Source organism: Neovison vison, chromosome 6, assembly GCF_020171115.1.
Source record: "Neovison vison isolate M4711 chromosome 6, ASM_NN_V1, whole genome shotgun sequence".
Classification (NCBI taxonomy): domain Eukaryota; kingdom Metazoa; phylum Chordata; class Mammalia; order Carnivora; family Mustelidae; genus Neogale; species Neogale vison.
Window position 1 is genome coordinate 109,767,209 of NC_058096.1, and position 22,520 is coordinate 109,789,728.

Below are 22,520 nucleotides of genomic sequence, written 5' to 3' on the forward strand. Positions count from 1 at the left end.
GTTTGTCACACAGCAATAGATATGCTATGGGGTGAGGAAATAATTTGCGACAAAGGGATGATTTGAGATTGAGATTGAGATTCTGAACGGACACTTGGAGGGTTTCAATCTCGTGGGTTCTTTAGGCCTTGAGAGTTACTTAGTCTAACTTTTTTTCTACCACACCCTTATCAAAAAACCATGCAACCTTTTTACGATTGATTGCAAAGATGAGACCCTCACTAACTTCAAGATGGATCAGGCTGTTTGAATTATCCTTGACTTGGAAAATTCTCTCTTGGCCCCTATCTAGAAAAATAACTTAGGGGAAGACATTCCAAGTGCGGAAAAAAATTTTGTGAATAAAGATATGTAGAGCAGTCATTATTCTATAATGATAGAAATCCAGAAACAATGTAAATATTCCATTCTGGGGAGGGGGAACAGTTAAATTCGCCTTGATTTAGTAAATATTAGGCAGCCATTATTTATCACATTAATGGAGAATTTACAAAGATCTGGAGGCTTTATTAGAAGGTTATATTAAGCAAAAAAGGAAAAAAAGCTGTATACATGGTGAAATCACAACTATGTAGAAGGTATGCTTTGAAAATAAAAAGAAGAAGGAATTAGAGCAAACTGTTAGTTGAACTAACAGTTTGAACTAACAGTTGAATGGCTAGTTGAACTACAGATCTTTCTTTTTTCTCTGCTTTTATATTTTAGAAGTATTTTAAAAAGACATCTGGACCCACAACTACTTCCCTCTAGCTTCTGTCAATGATTAGTTTAGGTCAACAAACAGGGGGCACACAGGAGGGACAACTAACCAGCTTGGAAGCTCAGCGCCGGTTTGCGGGCCCTCTGTCTCTCATGTCCACTAGAGTCTCTGGTATGGGGACTCCTCTTCACTCCGTCACTACCTAACCTTTTCTTCTAGCCCCTGGGTCCCAACAGAGCTAAAAAAGACATGACGATCTCTGCTCTATTTCCACAAAATTATATGATGAAAAATGAAATTCTGATTAAACAATCAAGAAATTCAGAATAACTAACGTTCACATACAGCAATGCATGGAAAAGAGGGCCTCCTGTAAGGAAACGGTCTTTGTGATCATGAAGTCCAAGGAGGGGGTCAGTGGGTGGGGTGAAAATGAATGGGTGAAGAGAGATAGAAGAGTCCCTTAGTGTGGGGTTCATGAAGAGTTTGTAGGAAAGAAGGGGAAGGAGAAAGAGAGAGAGAGGGAGAGAGATGGAGGTGGGAGGGATTGGGCATTTAAGACTTTGCGGTAAGAACATCTCTGCTTTGTTTTGGTTTCTCAAGAGAGTGAGTTGAATTATGAATTGCTTTGAATTTTTAAAGTTTTCTGTTTACTGAAAATCCCTTAATGAGACTGGATCATGAGAGACTTCATTGTATTATCAGTCACCCATGAATCTTCACCAATTGTTAGATGCTGGGAAAATCACTGAAACGCTCTGTGTTGTAGGTTGAATTATGTCCCTCCTCTCTGAAGGATATAGCCCAGTCTTAACCCTTGGAGTTGACTCCATCTAATCTGGAAATAGGTCCTTGCAGATGTAATCAAGGTAAGATGACATCATGCTGGCTGGACCATGAGGGGGACCCTAATCCAGTGACTTGTGTCCTTATGCGAAGGATATTTGTTCACAGGGACACATGCAAAGCCAAGTGTAGGGAGAGGCAGAGATTGAAGACATGCATACACAGTGGGGAGTGCTAAAAATTGAAAACAACCACCAGAAAGCTAGAAGGGGCAAGGAAGGGTTCTTCCCTAGAGCCTTCTGAGCCTTCAGGGCACAGCCCGGCTGACACTTTGAAATGAGACCAGCCTCCAGCATTGTGACTGAATACATTCCTGTTATAAGGCACCTCATTTGTGGTACTATGTGATGGCAGCTCTAGGACATGGATACACTCTGGGTGTAGGTTTTCTCATCTGTGACACAGGGACAGCAATAGTGTTAATATCACAGGATTGTTGTGAACACGACATGAGCTAATACTTGTGAAACTTAGAAGGGCCCCTGGGATCTACACAGCACTCAGAACCTCAGTGAGAAGAGCAGGACGGCTGAGATCTGGTCATCAAGCTGACCCCCTGCTAGGTAGGCAAGGATAATTCCCCAATGTGAAGAAGAACAAGAGACTGGAACTGTCCCTGGATCCCCTCTGGTTTCTGGGTTCCACTCCTTCATTCCTAATCTCACTGAAGTCATCAGGACAGACTTCCTGTCCTATGAGGACCGAGAGTCCAGGCTGATGGTGGAAAGGGAACTCGAGAGCTCTCATAGTCTGGCCACTGCATTTGGGAGGTGGCCTTTGTCTTGGGTTCCTTTGGCTCTCTGAGGAACTTCCTGGCAATCCTGGGAGGTGGGGGACACCTGATGCTGATTTCACAGAGGAATGGGAGGGATCTCTAAAAGCTTCTATCCCACAAGAGAATATAAGTCCAGGAATCTCCTCACTTCCTTGTATTTCAAAAGATTGCTCTAGATGTGGGAATTTAGGTCAGTGATTCATTCACAGCCCTGGGCCCAGGACTTATGACTCACAAGGGAGTGCTATATGCTCTGGGGGTCACCCTCCTGCTAAGTCTGTCATCTCCAGGGACTGGCCCAGGTCTCCATAGCCCAATCTTGCTAGGTTACTGACTTGCCCAGATTTCAGTTAAAGATTATGAGAAGGAGCAAATTAATGTTACTGGATTCCAAATGAAAGCCTGGGACTAGGGGAAAAAGGAGATGTGTGTGTGCACGTGCATGTTGTGTACTGCATTCCAGAAGCTCTTGAAAGCCATAGAAGTAAAAATAGCACAGATGGTGGGTCTAAGACTCAAGATGACCTCATGTGAGAGGGGCTGGAGGTTGATGCTTCGATTTGGGCCAAGTCATTTTGCTGTAAGGCTACTAATAATAACAGTAATCCTAGTAGGAGTCATCTCCCTCCTCTGTGTGGAACTTCCCAGCAGACAGGTATGTTCACCTTCTTCATTACATTTGCTTCTGATGGCAGTCTTGTAATGAATGCATTTCAGGCAGACATTGTGATTCTGGGCCCAGAGAGGTGACGTGAGTCCCCAAGGAAACACAGCCTAGGAGTGGCAGACCTGAGACAAAATCCTGATGGTGCGACTTCTAGCCTTGGCCCAGTAACTGGAATCAAAGAACCATAGAAGTTCGGAGATAGGAAGGATATGAAAGGCTAACAAGTTTATCTCTTTTCTGTCCTAGATGGGCAAAGTGAGACTCAGTGAAGTGAAGTGATTGGCTCAAAGTCACAAGGCACGGTTAATGACAGAACCAGCTCAGGGCCCAGGTGTATGATAGTCCCAGTACAGTGTTCTTATTTACGTGTTAATCAGAGTAAAAAGCTCCTAACAGAGCTGGGATGAGGCCCTAAGAAGGTATTGTGTCCATGCAAATGCTGGACACCATTAACAGTGTGGGGCCTGAGCCATGGGGCTGGCAGGTCCTTGGAGTCCAAGACTCCCACTGCTCCTGGGAAGGACTGCCCTTTTGCAGGGAGGGGTCTAGACAGAAAAGCGGATGGTCTCCAGGCAGCAGGAGCAAGGGGAGAAAAAGAGGGCTGACAGGGAGGGGTCTCTAAGAGCCTGGGAAGCGGGCGTCCCGCAGGTGGGAAATTGGCAGTGCCCACCATCCCAGGGGAGCGGGACTGGGAGGGGGTGGGTGGGAGAGTCTGGGAACGGGCTGGGCAGGAGGGCCAGGAAGGATTCACTCTCCCTGGCTTGTGAAAGACTCCCCACCCCATGCCTTCTGGGACATCAGAGCCAAGCTCATTCACATGCAAATCCCCTCGGGGACTAGGAGGCTGGGCCTCAGACTGTTGAGCGCTGGAGAACAGTCCAAAGACAGGAAAACACAGCCGTGTTGTGTTCTTCGGCAGCCCAGGCAGCCTGGCTCAAGGTATGTCACAGTTGGGACGGGTGAAAGCAGTGATTGAGTAAGAGCTGAGGGCAGTGAGGGGACCTGCCCCAGGCCAGTGTTGCCAGGCAGAGTTCCCAGGAATGTGTGAGCTGGCGTGTTCCCCTGCCGCCACCGCTACCAAAGACCCTGTCCGGCCCCAGCCCAAATGAACATCCTCAGATCTTCACGTGGAAACCCTCACAGAGCGCCGGAATAAGGACCAGATGACCTGGTGTCTGGTTCCCGCTCTGCCCGTCATAGCTCATGGGTCACTTGTCACTTGGACCTCTGCAGGCAGTAGTATGCCGACGCTGGCTCGTCCCTGTTTATAAGCACAAACTGTCAACTTCTGCTGTTAAACACAGCCATCATTCGAAATTGGGGTTCTTAAAGTTGCAATTCATTAAATTGCACTAAAGACCAATTATACAAAACTCATCCCCTCCTATTTTTAGCATTTGACTATTATCTCTGGCTCGAGGTAATGACCGTCTAGCATGTCTGAATGGTGAGGGGTGCGTTACTGTGCACCCTATCTCCTCCCCAGGCCAGAGCCAATTGTTAGTCATTTGTAAGCCCACCATCATCTTTGGGCCTCTGTGGGGGACAGTATATGATACTGTCCTCTGAGAGTCAAGAGGTCATGGAACATGGCACGGAAAGAGCTTGTGTAGTCTGTCATTCATTGCCCATGGGGACTGAGCAGGGGTCTTATCTCCTACCCCCAGTGGTGATCTGGTCCTCCTTTCCTGCTCCCTATCTGCACTTCTCTGTCTGCACTTCTCTTTCTTGTACTCCCCTGCTCCAGTCACACTGCCGTCCTTGCTGCTCTTCACACACACCAGCCACTTGCCCACCTCGGGGCCTTTGCACTGGCTGTTCCCTCTGGTTGGAAGGGTTTTCCCCAGAAAGCCACGTGGCTAACTTCCTCAACTTCTTCAAGTCTTTGCTCAAATGTCACCCTGTCAATGAGGACTACCCTAACCAACATATCTAAATCACAGCCTTCACCCCTCCTCACACAGTTCCTCTTTACTCTGCTCTTTTGAATTTCTTTGACTATCACCTTACTTCTCACTGTTTACATTCTCTGTGGATTGTGTTTAGTGTTTATTATGTTTCCCCCAGTGCAACATAAGCATATAAGAAGGAATTTCTGTATGTTTTAATTACTGATATACTCTAAGCTCCAGTAAATAGTAGGCATCCAATAAATGCTGAATAAATGAATAAACTAATACCTTCCATTCTCTACCTTTTCCTTTATGAGCACACCAAAGGAAATCAAGCTCTGGTTTTTACCGAGGTCTATCAGAGAGCAGCCTGTGTCCACATAAGCATGAAGATTTGCACACCAGGTGCACTGGGACCCCGGGGCTGGTGGCCCCAGTGGTCAGCCAAACAAGCTGCCTCTATCTAAAAAACAAACAAACAAGAAAACAAAAAACGACCAACCAACCAGCCAAAGAAACAAACATAAAAACAAACTCCCACTTCACACTCATCTGAGCTCACCCGTGTGTTCTGCCCCAGTGCTGGGACCTTTCTTCTGTTTTCCATCACCCAGAGTCTGTGCTGTTTGCACTTCCTGCCTAAAATGAGCTTTGGTCACACTTTTCTGAAGCTCATTTCCACGAGCCTAGAATCAGAACCCGCTATCTCAGGAGGGGAAGAATCCCCCTAGGGACTACAACCAAAATTCATGAGAAACATCCCTCCTTTTCTCATTCCCTTCAGGGGCAAAGGCTGCCTGTCTACCCCCAGAGAATTAGCAGAGCTGCTTCAGTCACTGGGGTCAGCCACAGCCTGAAGGTCGAAGGCATGTTCTGAGTAAACACAGAACACTGCACAGAAGTTAGGAGCCTGGGGGTCAGGGGAGTCAATCTTGGAGCAGGGCCCTGGGATGGACTTATCTCTCAATAACAGAGCAGGAAACAGACTGACCCAATGAGGCCTGGGGAAGGGAGCACTGGGCGGGGAGTTATAGGCCATCAGAACTGGAAAGGGCTTGGAGAGGCCAGCAAGTCTACTTTCCTCCCTGGACATTTGGGGAAACTGAGGCCCAGAGCCGGGAACTCATTTGTCCAGCATCTAAGCAGGAATAGCAAACGATTTCTAGACCTGAGCGCCTTCCTTATGCTCCACGCCCGGAGACATGGGTCTTTTCCTGCTCTGCTGCAAGACTGTGCTCCCTACCCTGAGCTCCCAGGGCCAACGGGCTGGTAGAATGAGCTGGAGGTCACTGTTAGGCCTTGAGTGCCACCAACAGATAAATCAAGCACTCTCAACTCTCACAGTGCACTCTCCATTCCTTGTTATTTCTGTAAAATATATTTCCTCTCAAAGTGAGGATAAAAGAGAAAGTTCTTTAACAAAATGTAGACAACATAAGGACCCTCAAGGACCTTCTGGTTTATACATTCTACTAAATTACCCTGATAGGCAGTGTTGCCTTAGGAATAATACATAGCCAGGAAACAGACCAAGATCTCTTCCAGGACAAACCTGTTCTAACAGAGAAGAACTAAGTGGAGAGATAAAATTATGACTTGGGAGTAAGCAGACCAGGGCCTGAGAACTGTGGAGACTAGACAGATCCACTCGGGTTCTCTACGCTGCTTCTCTTTTCTTTCCTTTCTTTTCTCTTCTCTTTTCTTTTCTCCTTTTCTCTTCTTTTCTCTTTTCTTTTCTTTTCAATAAGCTCCATGCCTTATGCAGGACTTGAACTTACCAACTTGAGATCAAGACCTGAGCTGAGATGGAGAGTCGGTTGCTTAACTGACTGAGCCACCGGGGCCGCCCCTGTGCTGTTTCTTTTGCTGTAAATTAAATGTAATCACCCCCACTCCTCCTATTCTACGAGAATCAAGGGTGGCAATAAATTAGAAATGTTATTAATGTGTGTTACTACAAGGTAAACACACAGGGGAAATAACCTCTTGCATCTGATTGGTCCTTTCAAAGTATTTTTCCATAAATTGCCTGAAAACAGTGAGTGACACAAGCAAGGTCGTAGAGGGCCAGTTAGTGGTACACTCAGAGCAGGTGAAAAAGACGGTGTTCACTGAGCACCCGGTGACAGCAAGCACCCATTCTCTCATGCTCACCACTGCCATCCCTGCCACTCCAACAGTATTGCTGAGGGAATTACATATGTGCTCGACATATGTCATGAAAGCATTTGTCTCGTTAGTCCACGGGGTAGGCATTATTATTATTATCCTCATTTTATAGTAAGAGGTAGAGGCAGGACCTACCCCAGGTCTGACTAGCTCTAAAGCTTGATCTGGGAACCATTGGGCAAGCTTGCCTCTTGCAGTAGGAATTCCACTTACAGCCAGCATTTCATTTAAATCCTCCCACAGGGGCACCTGGGGGGCTCAGTCAGTGAAGCGTTTGCCTTCGGCTCAGATCGTGATCCCTGGGTTCTGGGATCGAACCCCAAGTTGGGCTCCCTGCTCAGCGGGAAGTCTGCTTTTCCCTCTGCCTGCCACTTCCCCTGCTTGTGCTCTCTCTTTCTGTGTCAAATAAATAGATAAATACATAAAATCTTTTAAAAAATCAAATAAATCCTCACTACCTGTGAGGAAAATACGATTTCATTATGAGCTTCTTCTTCCTCTTTTTTTTTTTTTTTTTTTTGTACTAATGACAAAGCCAATGCTTAGGGAGATAGAGAAGCCTAGGGAATTGCACTGTGAACTCCTATTTACCCTTCCCGATTTATCTCAAACATCCAAAGCCTTTCCTGAACACAGGAATGACTAACTCCCCACCCTTTGTGTTACTTTACACAGCTTTAATTTATTAATTAGGTATTTACCTCGTGACACACTATGAAATCGCAAATTTCTTGAGGGCAGGTACTATCTCACTCATGTTTGTGGGCTCTGTCTTTAGTGCAGTGTCCAGCTTCTAGTAGGTTCTCACTGGGATTCTTGGGCTTCATTCCACAGACAGCAGGGAGCCACTGAAGGATTTGAGAGTGTCGCAATCAGAGAAATGCCTTAAGAAGATCTCTCTGGACACGTGCCTCTAGAGGGTGGACTGGATGGGGACGGACGGACAGCTGGTAGACATTTAGGAGATGATTGCAATAGACTAGGCGAGAGCGCTAAGAATTGGAACAAAGGCGCGAACATTGGGAAGAATGGAGGAAATGTTGAGTAGGTCAAGGACAGAGGCTTGACAGGAGAAAGTGGTGTGACTTCACATGAGCAGCTAACAGATGCCAATGGAGCTGTGTGTACTCAGTGAGAAGAAGAGAGAATAAAAGCCAAATGCAGGTTCTTATTATCTCTTTTTCCATTGAGCAGACGTTGTGAAGTGAACTCGACGAGAGGGTCTGTGTGACTATGGGATTCCCTCCGTGGTTCTGCCTCCTCAGCAGGTCTTTCTGTGACTGTTGCTCCGGGGCCCCTTTCTAGTCACGAGTCACCACCTCATCTGATGCCCGACCAAAGGAAATAATGTTATTTTCCTAGGGAAAAAAGCCCTTCCGGGTGTACCAAAAGAGAGTGCTCTATTATATGGAAGAGATTGTCTAAGTTTGACTATAGGCAATGTTTGCCTTACATTATACTTATTTACATTTACATTATGTTAAAAACCTAAGCCTCCACATGATGGGACTTCACTGTCCTTTAATTTTTTTTTTTTTTTAAAGAAGAAAAGACTGTAAGTCTTGAGATAATAAATTCTGGTCCCAGTGTGGCCATGGCCAATGAAATATCCTTCCCTAGGCTTCGGTTGTGATGGTGATTTCTGAGGTCTTTGATGCACAGAATATCAGGGCTAAGGTGTCTTTGGAGACTGGCGGTTTCGACTTCCTGTATTTGAGAGAGGAGGAAGCAGAGTCATCTCCAGAAATATTCACCCACCCAAAGCTCATTAGTGGAGAATGACCCCAAGAAACCAGCCCTTCTGACTCCCCAGCCAGCAGTGCCCGTGCTCTGCCCCTCGCCTGCAGCGGTCACCGACTGTGACTCGTATGCCTCGTCTATGCATGCAGGAATCCACACATTGCAGCCACATTCCCAGGAAGCAGATGCTGTCGTGCAGATGTGCACACGCCTCGAAGACTGAAGATTGCGGGAAATCAGGCCAGAGAGGAATTTTCATAAAATGACAGCATCTGGACGGCAGCTCCGGGGTCCTGCTCTTCCTCAAGCTACCGTAGTACTGAGTCAGCTGTTCCATCATTGTCACCCCGATGGGGCAGAGAGGGTCCCTGTGAGCTGGATGGTGCTTTAAATCTACTCCTTGGCCTGCCAGGGGAGCTCAGCTACAGAGTGGGAAAGCCTCAAAATAGGGGTTACTATTCCATCAGATGGAAATCAGTGATATTTAGTATATGTGCTGCCGAAGCGAGCACGGAAATCAGTGATATTTAAAGTTGCTTGGGAAAGGACAGTGGTGGTATGGTGTGTTTACAAGTTTCTTTGAATGACACGTCACTAAGGCAACCCCAGCAGTCAGTAGGCTCTTACTGGAATGCTTATGGGCCACAGAACTCAGAGAAGTGGAGGCTGTAACATATTATTACCGGTTTCTGGCATTATCCTCACTAGGCTAATGAGGGTTTGGTGGGGTCATCTGGCCAGTTCTGGCAGGAGGAGGAGAATTAGAGTCCAGGAATTTAAGGGACTTAAGGGATCATCTCATGTCACCCCCTCATGGAACAGATGAGAAAACGGAATTTTGGAGAGGGATGTCGACTACTCTGGGAATAACATGGCATGTGGCTGCTTTCTTCCTGCTCTCAGTCACAGCCAGGAGAGGTACATATTCTGGGGGGAAGAGGGGAGGGGGCCAGTAGAAAAAGGGAACGGGTTTCAAGTGCATGTGAAAGGCTTCTGGGATCAGGAGTTCCGAGGCCAGAGTACTAGTCTTGTGACTGAATTCTGAGCTCCAGGCTCTGCTTCTGCACAGAGGGGACTAAAGCAATACTCAGGACATAAATCCTCTAAGGTAGGACCTTCAGGGTGAAGGAGGAAGACCAGTGAGAAGAATGAGCCTCAGAACCACCTTCGACCTGCTAGCTACTCTCCTGTTTTTTATATCGGGCCTAGGAGAGGATTTGTTTGAAGAAAACTGGGAGAAAATGTTTGGAAAACTATGCTCACAATAGCTATGGATTAGGTGAGTCTCCGGAGAGTCACCGCACCGTGGCATTCTGTGAGCTTGTGACTCCGGGAGAGGAGATCTGCCAGGTGCTTGTGGATATAGGAGCACAGGCTCCGTCTCTACCTGAGCACCCATGGTCAGCCAGCCAAGGGGCTGTGTCCCGAGCAGGCAGTCCTGCTCAGGCTCCATGGCCGCTGGAACGTCTGCAGGGAGGCAGATGCCGATACTGGGATGGCATTCTGGAAGGGAGTCAGCACAAGCAGAAAGATACACCTTGCCCTCCCTGCCCAATACGTGAATCCCTTTTCCTAAAGGAATTGGGAGAAGGTGTCTGAAAGCTTAGATGCAAGAACTGTAGGGCCCTTCAGGGAGCAGACAGCTTCTTTGCTATGCCCAGGGGTCACAGTCTTTTTTGCAGTGGAAAGAGTACTTTAAGATTTTTTTCATTCAGGAGTTAGTGGCAGATCGGGGAGTAGCCCAGGCATTTCCTGAATCCCGGGCAAGAATCCAGGACCATGCTACCCCTCCAGGGGACCTACCTCCACCTTCCTGGACTTTCAGGAAGGTATCTCACTGTTCCTGATGAAACCCATCAATCAGTTTCCAAAATATCCTCCAGCCACAAAGGTCAAGTTTTGCATAGAATGTTTGCCAGGGTCCTTAATTCAGTGTCAGAAGAGGTCTTCATATTCTATCATGGCCCTTGAAGAGTATCTTGTTGTTTGTTGTTGTTGTTGTTTTTCCATTACAAAATGCAGCTGATGTCAGCAACTTAATCTGCCTTGCAGGAAGTTCAGTTTGTTAGGGACAAAGGAGTGAGTTAAACCCTCTGTTGTGTGTTTATTATCTCTACAAGGGAGTCTTAACAAGGTCAGCTGGGCAGCTGAACAAGAGGAGAACTTGTGAGAAATGATTGCTAGGTGTATATGAATTGAAAGTCAATTCCTCAGGTGGATGAAGGGAGGGTGGATAATGAAAGTAAATTACTGTTACAGCTCAGAAAAAAAAAAATCTATAATGTCCATAGTCTTAAGGCCTCAGCTACTTGTAAAAGCAAATGTTTTCACTGAAAAAATCTTCAGTGGTTGACATGTTAGAAAATAGAGAAGAAAGCAGTTAGAAAGTTCACATCTAGCATTGTTTAAATCTTGGAGCTTACTGTCCTATTAAGCCAAGTTTGGTCATTTTCCTTCTGGTTAAGTCCACTTTCTAATCCAAATATTTGAGAATGCCCCAGTTTTACGACCAGCATTAGTTGGGGGAATGGGCTGGAGGAGTCTGTTAACCTAATGGCCCCTACCCATAATGCATCTTTTCCTGGAGTCTGCCTCTGGCCGAGGCTGGATTATATTCTGGAAGACATAACTACCATGTTGTCAGAAATTTCACTTTATGATGATCGACACCTAGAGTCTCAGTGAATCCTCCTTGTGGGAACCTTGTGACTCTGAGAAGTCAGCTCCATTTGTAATGAATTCCTGAGAACTCTTAGTCTAGATGGCCACCCACAGCATCTCCTAAGTAACCAGCTCCCTTCTCCTCATTCTGTATCTTTCAGTCTCTTGGTGTCCTTACTCTTTTCCATCTTACACAATGGCTACTTTTCTAGGTTCATCTCTCTTTGTAAGGGACCAGATCTTTTGTATCTTTAAATTCTCACAGTCCCCAGCCCAGGACATTCACAGAGGGCAGCATCCCACTGAGCGGTGGTTCTCAGATTAGGAGATTCTGTCCCTCTGAGGACATGGACAACTTCTAGAGACATATTTGGTTGTCACAACTGGAGGGAGAGTGATATCGGTATCTAGTGAGGGGAAGGCAAGGATATTGCTAAAAATCCTATAATTCTCAAAACAACTTTCCTCAGCAAGGAATTACCTGGCTCAAAATATCAATAGTGCGGAAGCTAAGAAACTGTAATAGAGCACCAGTTCGGGAAAGTTTTTAGTCACAGGAACCTTGTTGTAAATGATATATTTGATGCAGACCCAACATATAAAATAAGCAATACCCAACACTTAAAATGAGTTTAAGCAGGGTGGGGGTTCATAGTCCTATTTACTGTCCCCCTCCTCCCAACGATAGACTTAAAAGCCCCTGCAGTACCCTGGGGCTCAGTGGAGAGCAACTTGAGAGCAGTTTGGTGTAGCCAGAAAAGCATGGGATTGCAAGTCAGAAGACATGGGTTTGGAAATTGACCCACCACTTGCTAGCTGTAGCTTCACTTTCTTGGGGTTGTTCCTTTGTCTATGAAGGATGACAGTAGTAGTACCTGTCTTACAGGATTGTTTTAAAGAGTGAATGAGATTACAAGTATAAAAGTACATTGTGAATTCACTACTTTGATGTTGATCAAACATTCTGGTTAATACAAGGTTAACTCTAGTTGAATTACCGACTATGGAGAACAGAGACCACATTAACACTAAAATATATATAAAATCTACTCGAGAGTGGCTTAATGAGAACTCTTTCAGAAAGCCACAGAGAGATTAGAAAGTGGGTTTTTAGGCCTCCACATCTTTTTGTGCCAGACACAGCCATAGTAAACTTGATCTCTCAGAAGCACTCCAACCTCTCTCAGCCCCCCTTTCAAAGACAGCTTCCCATCCATGGCATTGTTTGTGGGTTTTCTCTAAATTCCAGGGTATATTGCTTCAATGTTCTAATCATTTCCTGCTCCTTTTTCACATGGTTTTTATATCTACCTCTGATGGTGCCACCCCCCCAACCTTGCCCACACCCTTTGCAGAGAAAATCCAAACTCCTTAGCATCACATTCAAGACCCTTCAGAATCTCACCCCAATCCAACCTTCTGATTTCACCTGCTACTGTGCACTATTGCATACCCAGCCCTTCCCCAGCACTTGATCATTACTTACTGAAGTGGCAATGCTTTCTAATGTGTCTGATTTAGACATAATTATGGCTGTGCTTCAGTCTAGTTATGCTTCTGGGGTCTCTGCCCTTTTCTTTAGTGGAAACATTAAGAAAGATAAAGGGGGAGGTTATGTTTGTCTGAGTTATACATTGCCATCCACAATTTCTCTTCTGGTCCTTTCTAGGTCTACCACTCAGCCTGCACCTAGCATACCCCAACCTTCTTTCATCAGGTTGTAACTTTGTGCGTCTTCCTCACTGGACTGCTACCCTGGGAGGGTAAGCATAGTATCTAATTCATCTAGGCTTCTCTAACCCCCAGCAGATTCTCCAGTAGAGAACCTGGCTCAGTTAGGGAACATCAAGGGTCTCACCTTTACATAGTCATATTCACAAAGGTAGGAGGATTCCAAGTTGAAGTGCATGAAGTAAAGCTTGATCCGAAATCCCTCTGGGACAGTGATATTCCAAGTCACCTCTGAATCACTTGGATAGGAGTCTGGATAGCCAGGTGACTGAATCTGGCCAAACATATTGTTAAGCTCCACGGTATGGGCTGAAGCTTTCAAGAAGGAGAAGCACAGAGCATGCCAGAGAAGGAACCACCTGAAAGACATGAATGGATCTGCTTACATTCATGGACATAGGTCCTCACCCCTTAACTAAGCAGCTAGGAGACCAAGCTGTTGGCATATCTCTGCCACTGGCCTACTGTTCTTACTTTTCTCCACCTGGAGCCTTGCTTATCCAGTTTATTCTACAGGTAGATGATGACTCCATGAATTCTACAGTTTCTTCCAACGGTGTTCTTCTGAAGATTTAATAAGTATTCAAGTCTCCTAGATAATCCCCTATTTGGAACTCTGACACATATTATTTTACTGTAGAGAATGTAAATTTCATAATTAGGTAGAAGTCAATATCCTTTCTTCAACTTGGGCTTCATTTAAGAATCACAAACACTTGGTTCAGTTTTATAAAAAATAATTAATAGTGACATGGTAATGCTGGGATGAGACTTATACTCAATGATGAGATCTTGCATTCCTTAAACAGATGTAACAAAATCAGTCAAGGTATGAAAAGTTTTGAACTAAGAAAGAATAAGCAAAACAAGTTTTTTGCCCCCCCTCTTGGTAAGTATTCTTATAAAAGGATCAAAAACCTACAATTTATTTCCAGCTTTAGGCATCAGAGATAATGGACTGTTAAAAGAATTGCATAAGCAAGGCGCAAGGAAAACTCAATAAAACTTAACGGAACACACCCAAAGTGGCGCAATAATGATTCAGATGTCCAAGACTAGTCAGAAGACTCATGGCCAACATGCACCACATCGGGCATCTTATAGATTGCTCCCCCTGCAAGACCCAATGACCTTGAACTCAAATACCCCAAACCTGGCCCATAAACTTCTTCCCTAAGTCCTATGTATTCTGTTTCCTATGTTTTGGAAATCCACTTGTTTCTCTCCAGTCTATGAATTTAAATGTTCTTAACTGGCCTATTGCTAGTGTATCCTAAGTAATCTTCCTTGTCCCCCACTTTACATCACTCAGCACTTTTCTGCCGAAGTCTATTTTCTGAAGCACACATGTGACCCTGCTGCTTCACTGTGCCTGCAGGATTAAGCATCTACTCCCAGGATGGCAGGTGAGCCCTTTTTGATCTAGTGTTGATCTGCCTGTCCAGCCTCATCTCAGTGCCAGCTATGCCTTGGCATGTCATTCTGAAAGTACGCCATGCCTGTCCTGCCTTGGTCCCCTTGCACATGCCTTACCCATTCTTGATCTGCTTGCCTTATTTATCCTCCACCATCCAGCTTAAGTCTTCCTATGTGATAAGTAACCTTTATACCTCCAGATTCCACAGCTCCCTGAATGTGCTTCCATTCTGCTTATCTCACACTACACTGCTTTAGACACAGCCCCTGAAGTTAGATGTATTTGGGTTCAAATCCGCATTCTTCTACTTACTGGTTGTGAACTATTGGATAATAGTTTCTCTGAGGCCCAGTTTCTTTGTATATCTAGAGGATATTATAATTTGTAATTATAGGACTCACATGAGCATTAGAGATGATGTATATAAAGGATCTAGCCTATAGCCTGGTATATAATAGATGATGAATGAATAAAATGAATAGATGAATGAATAGATGAAAGAAAGTGGTACCAGAGTCTTATACAGCCCAAGTCCATGCTGGAAAATTATGCTAGCATTTTTTGACTACAGTGGCTCCCCTTATCCACCGTTTTCTTTTCCATGGTTTCAGTTACCCATAGTCAGCCTTGGTCCAGAAGCAAAATGTTCCCCCTTCTGACATGTTTTCCAAAGGTCAGTAATAGCCTAATGCTACATCACAGTGCTTATGTCACTCCCTCACTTCATCTCATCACATAGGCATTTTATCATCTCAGTATCATCAGAAGAAGGGTGAGTGCAGTACAATTAAGATATTTTGGAAGACAAAATCAGTGCACAGAAATCAGTGGCATTCCTATCCACTAACAGTGAGACAGAAGAAAGAGAAATTAAGGAGTCAATCCCATTTACAATTGCACCTAAAAACACAAGATACCTAGGAATAAACCTAGCCAAAGAGGGAAAGAATCTGTACTCAGAAAACTATAGAGCATTCATGAAAAAAATTGAAGAAGGCACAAAGAAATGGAAAAACGTTCCATGATCATGGTTTGGAAGAACAAATATTGTTAAAATGTCACACAGCCTAGAGAAATCTACATATTCAGAGCAATCCCTACTAGAATAACATCAACTTTTTTTACAGAACTGGAACCAGAAAAGACACCGAATAGCCAAAGGAATTTTGAAAAAAGAAAAACAAAGCTGGCGGCATCACAATTCCAGACTTCAGGCTCTATTACAAAGCTGTACTCATCAAGACAGTCTGGTACTGGCACAGAAACAGACACATAGATCAATGGAATATCATAGAACCCAGAAACAGACGCTCAAATGTATGGTCAACCAATCTTCGACAAAGCAAGAAAGAATATCCAGTGGAAAAAAGACAGTCTCTTCAACAAATGGTGTTGGGAAAATTGGACAGCCATATGCAGAAGAATGAAACTGGGCCATTTCCTTATACCATACACAAAAATACACTCAAAATGGATGAAAGACCTAAATGTGAGACAGGAATCCATCAAAATCCTTGAGGAGAACACAGGCAGCAACTTCTTCCTAGAAACATTGTCAAAGGCAAGGGAAGCAAGGGCAGAATGAACTATTAGAACTTCATCAAGATCAAAAGTTTTTGCACAGCAAAGGAAACAGTCAACAAAACCAAAAGATAACTGACAGAATGGGAGAAGATATTTTTTTGTTGTTGTTGTTTTGTTTTTTAAAGATTTTATTTATTTATTTGACAGAGAGAGAGAGAGATCACAAGTAGGCAGAGAGGCAGGCAGAGAGAGAGGGGGAAGCAGGCTCCCTGCTGAGCAGAGAGCCCGATGCAGGGCTCGATCCCAGGACCCTGAGATCCTGACCTGAGCTGAAGGCAGCGGCTTAATCCACTGAGCCACCCAGGCGCCCCGGGAGAAGATATTTGTAAGTGACTTATCAGATAAAGGGCTAGTATCCAAAATCTATAAAGAACTTGTCAAACTCAACACCCAAAGAACAAATAATCTAATCAAGAAATGGGCAGAAGACATGAACAGACGTTTCTCCAAAGAAGACATATAAATGGCCAACAGACACATGAAAAAATGCTCATCATCACTCAGCATCAGGGAAATCAAAACCACAATGAGATACCACCACACACCGGTCAGAACACCTAAAAGTAACAAGTCAGGAAAGGACAGAAGTTGTCGAGGATTCGTGAAAGGGGGAACTATCTTACAGTGTTGGTGGGAGTGCACGCTGGTGCAGCCATGCCAGAAAACAGTATGGAGTTTCCTCAAAAAGTTGAAAATAGAGATACCCTATGACCCAGCGATTGCTGGTCAGGTATTTACCCTAAAGATACAAATGTACACCCCAATGTTTATAGCAGCAATGTCCACAATAGCCAAACTACAGAAAGAGCCCAGCTGTCCATGGACAGATGAATGGATAAAGAAAATGTGGTCTATACATGCAATGGAATATTACCCAGCCGTCAAAAGTGAAATCTTGCCATTTACAACGACGTGGATGGAACTAGAGGTTATTATGTTAAGCAAAATAAGCTAGTCAGAGAAAGACAATTATCATATGGTCTCACTGATACATGGAATTTAAGAAACAAAACAGAGGATCATAAGAGAAGAGAGGAAAAAATAAAATAAGGTGAAACCAGAGAGAGAGGGAGACAAACCATAAGAGACTCTTAATCACAGGAAACAAACTGAGGGTTGCTGGAGGGGAGGGGATGGAAGGATGGGGTAACTGAGTGATGGACTTTAAGGAGGGCATGTGATGTAATGAGCCCTGGGTATTATAGAAGACTGATGAGTCACAGGTCTGTACCTCTGAAACCAATAATATATTACATGTTAATTAATTGAATTTAAATTTAAAAATGTTTAAAAAAAAGATATTTTTTGAAACCGACCCATTCACATAATTTTATTGCAGTATATTGTTATCATTGTTCTATTTTTATTATTAGTTACTATTGTTAATCTCCTACTGTACCTAATTAATAAATTAAACTTGACCATAGGTATGTATGTATGTATAGGAAATACATTGTATCTATAGGGTTCCCTGCTATCTGTGGTTTCAGGGGTCCTCTGAGGGTCTTGGAACCTATCCTCCCTGGATGAACAGGGACCACTGTAATGGCTACACTTTGCTAAGCAGGAAGTTATATCTCCCTAACTCTCCCTCTCCAGCACAGAGATGCATATATGTGTATATATGCGCACACAAGAATTTTTGAACATGTAACCCATCAAGTTAACTATAAATGTAGATTATCTAGCTGTCTCATATGGTATTTACATGAAAGGTAAAGAGGTAAGGGCAAAAAGGCCTAGAAGGATATCACCAGTGTATTAACAGGGGCTATCTCTGAAGTGGGAATGTGAATATCTTAACTTTAATTTTTGTGTATATGCGATGTGCTATTTGTCAAGAAGGAATTTATACTGTTTTTTCAATAAAAAGGAAATAATACAGTCATTTAATTTTTTTCCACTGTACCTGCAATAGGAACCTGTGAGATTTCGACTGAGGCAACAAAATGTTTTAATCCAATTGCCAGGGTCAATATTTTTTTTTTAAAACCAATCTTGGAGGGAGGGCCTCCAAGACAGAGAGAAGGGAAGCCCTAGGTTAAGCTCTCCTGTGAGCTCCCAGGAAAGCAGAATCTAGAAACCCTGTCTTTCAGGGGCAGACAGCCTCAATTTCAAGTAAGGAAAGGTACGAATGTTGCCAGGTCTGGGAGTTCTGGTTCAGTTCTGCCTGGGGAGGGGAGAGCCCTAGCCTTGGGTCAGAAGAGCTAGTTTCAAGTCCAGCCGTTGACTTTATTTACCTGACCCCTCTTGGGGAAGCCATGTAAGGTCTCAGTGTCCTCATCTGGTAAGCAGTGAAAATAATGACTCGCTACAGGGCTGCTATCAGAGTAAAGGTGGATTGGAAAGTTCTTTGTTAACAGTCCAGCCCTCAGCAAACATTAGTTATAATTATGCCATCATGCTGCTTCCCGAAAAGCAGAGGTTAGGAAAGAACTTTGGCTCCCAAGCTGGACTTCACTGCAATAGCGACACCCAGATTATGCAAAGCTGAAAGGTCAACTTTCTCCGTGCCTACTTTTTCCAGACCACATGGAGGAGACTCCGAGCCTCCTAATGCTGGTCTTCTCAGGGGCTGGCTGCCCTTAGCAACCTCATTCAGTCCCAAAGGCCCACATGTGGTAGGTAATGGGCCAGTGTGGGAACAAGCTTTCTGTTCTATTTTGCTTGCATCGCCAAACAGTTTCAAACATATGAAACAAATATCTTCTTGCACATAATGGGCTCGAGACTATGCCTGCTTGCTTTAGGAGCTGCCAATCGAAGAATGTAAGTGGCAGCTTTTGTTTAAACCCTCTGGATGTTTCTTGTTTCTTATACAGCAGGCAGGGGCTGTGGAATTCCTGACACCTGCTACCTATTCTCGAGCTAATCAAAAAGTTTAGCTACATTTGCTTGACATGTCAAACAATCCCTAAAGCTGGGATTGGATAGGCCCTCTACAGGAGCAGACTATGTGGAGTGCACAAAATGCCCCGGTGTGTCAATGATTGTGGAAGAAGTAGCACTTTGTATCCTCTTCTTTCCATCTCCTCCCTTCCCTCCCTCCCTCCCTCCAACCTACACGACACCAAGACTGTTTGTGAGTAGGAGAGTCGAAAGCGACTGTGTAGATCCCTTGGACAATGCCCTTATTTGACAGATGATGAAAAGGATATCCCAAGTAGTGACATGTCATGCCCAACACCATATGGTGAATTAGCTTCAACAGAAGAAGGGAGTAACAAAAGCTAACAGAGGAAGCTGCTGGGTCCATGCCCATATCATGTCTAGGCATTTGGCCAAAGCAATTAATCCTGTGAAAAATAATTAAAAAACTCATGGCTTTATGTAGAAATTAAAAAAAAAAGATACTAATAACAAAGCCCCTCTCCAACAAATTCTAGTTTAATTGGTCTGGAGTGAGGTCTGGTCATTGGCACTTGTGAAAGCATCACAGATGATCCTAATGTATGGCTAGAATCAGGAGCTATTGGTATAGGATTATACACTTGGTTGAGAGTCTGGTGGAATGTGTGTAGTAGAAAAAAATCCTGGACTCGGAGTCTGAAGACTCAAGTTTGAGGCAAAGCCTTTTCAAGATCATCTGCGTGGCTTTGGACAAGTTGCTTAATGGCTTTTATCCTCACTTCTCTGTAAATCCTTACTTCATCTAAAATCTACGGCCAAAAAAGAGAGGCCTTTAAAAGTACTCTGCAAACTCTGACGTGTTGTGTCCCTATGAGGCAAGTCTCTTTTGAGACTTCTAGTGGGGCATTTCTCCACTGACCGGTTTGCTAGTGGACTGAATTCTACTCAGTTAATATTTATTGAAACCCTGATAGGAAACAGACATTATGCTAGGTACTGGACATACTGAGGTGAACGAGAGATAGATCCTCTACTTAAGTCAGTCGATAGGGATCTGAACAGTGAACTATTTTGAAGATGAAGAGAGATGTAGCTCCCAAGAACAGGGATAGCACAAAGAAGAGGATGCTCATTCTGGGGGTGCTGGCCAGAGAAGAGGAGATGATGTTTGAGCTGTGGCTTGAAAAATCGGGTCCTTGAGGTAGAAAATAAGGTGTGTGTGTCGGGGGGAGCTGTTCTGTGTTAAGGAGTAAATGAACAGAAAGACACAGGGCTGTTCATCAGCCTGTACATTGGTATGGCTGGGCCCTGGGCTGGTGGGATAAGATTCTGCTCTCCACAGATCAGTTGAACTGTCACTCAGTGTAGACGGGCATAAATCCTATCTCTTTCAGGAGAAAGGAAAATGAAGTTAGATGGCAGGCTTAATGTTACAATGGATTTTTAAAAAACAGATCAAATTAACCTTAGAGACCTGATTATTTTTCTGAACCACAGGTGATCTGAGCTCAAAGAGTTAACACAGTCTGAAGCCCCCCATTGGCCCCAGACCAGAAAAGTTGCTAGGTGACTTTGCAGAAGAGAAACAAATAGAAGCCTTTTTCCAACTGAGAAGAAAGAGGTGCTGAGTCTTAACACGTCAGCAGGGTGTTTTTCTTTTACCTTCTTCTCCTTCTTCTTCATTTTTTTTTTTTTTTGGTATTTTTAACACCATTAACACTTAAAAATAGTAAAAATAATTATAGGGGTTGCGTTTTGAGACTTGCAGAGGAAAACGTAGAAGGAATGCCTGGTGAGGAGGATCAAGTAACTCTAAATATGGGCTGAGGAATAGGAAATGTTGAAGAGTTTAAAAACAATTAGAATTTAAAGTCCTGGATTTAGAACGCCAAAGTCTTTTTTTTTTTTTTTTTTTTTTTTAAATTTGTGGTATCCCTTTAAGAGCCATTTGGTACAATTCATAGCCTGATTCATGTCACCAGCTGCCTCTGATTTCAGTGAGAAATGCAGAAATTTATAGGGAACTGTAAAATGGGGACAGGTTTTTCGTTTTCTAAATTGAGGTTTTAACTGGCAAACTTCTGAAGGTTTGAGAAACCGCAGAGCTGAGCTGTGGGAAGCTGATTTCTTTTCCGGTCCGAACAAATAAACACACAAACACATACCTAACTCACAAAGTGTTGGAAGAGATAAACCAATGCTCTTTGCAGGGAAGGAAAACAAAAAATCAGCCTTGAGGGCAACAGGAGGAAAGTCACATTTGCCAGCAGACAGCACCCAACACTGGCAGAGGGAGAAACTGAGCCCTGGCAGCGTGGGGCAGGATTTGCACAAAGTCTCCCATTTGGAGCTGCTTGTCTCCGCAGTCCCAGGGCAGCGCCCAGCCCACATCCCCCTTCTCAAAGCCCCAGGGATTGATGAGAAGCCCCTGCCACACCCGCAGGACAGGCAGGTGAGTCTGCCTGGAGACAAGGTCAAACCTTCCTAGGCTACTTGACACCTTGTTCCCGAAAGGGCCCCCCTCCCATGTCCACTCCTGCGCTGGCACTTACCTCATTTTCCTGCCTGGGGTGCTCCTGGCTGCCTGGCTTCGGTCCCCTCGGCCTGACTTTCCTGGGAGCTTGTCCCCGGTGTGGTGTCAGCGATGCCTTATCTTTGTTCTGAGGTCCCTGTGTGTCTCTGGAATTGGCTGGCATTCTTCATTCAGGTCACGCCTTCCCCTGCCTGCAACAGATCCCCTCTCCCCCTCTCTCCCTCTGCCTCTTCCTCTCTCTCTCCCTTCCTCCCTCCCTCTTCTCTCTCCTCTTTCCCTCTCTCACTCTCCTCTCTCTCCCTCTCTCTCTCCTCTGACTTGCTCTTACACACACTCATAGGAACCTGACAGAACAGAATCTGTCTTCCTCCTGAAAAGATCTGCTCCTCCAGATCCTTCCTTTATCCTGTGTGGCTGGCTCCAGCTCTTGAGAGAAAACTGAGAGGCTCAGAAAGGTGTTTCTATCTGTGTATGTGTGTGTGTGTGTGTGCATGTGTGTGAGAGAGAACATGTTTGTGTGAGTCTGTGAATGTGTGTGTGACTCTGTATGAATAAATGTGTGAATGGGTATGAGTGAGTTTGTGTGAATGTGAGTGAATGCATATGAGTGTGTGTGTTAATGCGTATTAGTGAATGTATGAGTAAATGTGTGTGACTCTATGGAGTGTGTGTGTGTGTGTGTGTGTGTGTGAGGGTGGAGAGGGACAAAGTCTAATTTCTCTTTAGTCTCCCTTGCCAGATGGCTATAGTTTCCTGCTCTTCCTCAGGACACTGGCAAAAAGACACCAGTGAAGCAGAAATAACCAGCTAAGAAGGCAATTCTGACATCTACACTAGGAAAGGAAAAAAGGTCCAAATCCCAAAGCCGCAGTCAGCCTGCAAACAGTGACAGATTTTCCTGTGAACAGAGCTGTTGGCCAGGAATGTGAGGGAGCCCCAAGTCCTGCAGTTGGCT

The 22,520-nt window shown here is 44.5% G+C and overlaps 1 protein-coding gene across 4 annotated transcripts in view; it reads right to left on the minus strand.

Annotated features, from left to right (window-relative positions):
* Positions 1-21,811, minus strand: part of MASP1 (MBL associated serine protease 1) — a 62,220-nt gene extending 40,409 nt beyond the window's left edge. For all 4 annotated transcript variants that reach the window (XM_044251967.1, XM_044251966.1, XM_044251965.1 and 1 more), the window contains exons 1-2: positions 21,585-21,811; positions 13,309-13,540 (exon numbers count right to left, since the gene is read on the minus strand). In XM_044251967.1, coding sequence (XP_044107902.1) covers positions 13,309-13,540; positions 21,585-21,589 — 237 coding nt within the window. In that variant the 5' untranslated portion in view covers positions 21,590-21,811. The remainder of the gene's footprint in view (positions 1-13,308; positions 13,541-21,584) is intronic.
* Between the last annotated feature and the right edge of the window lie 709 nt (positions 21,812-22,520).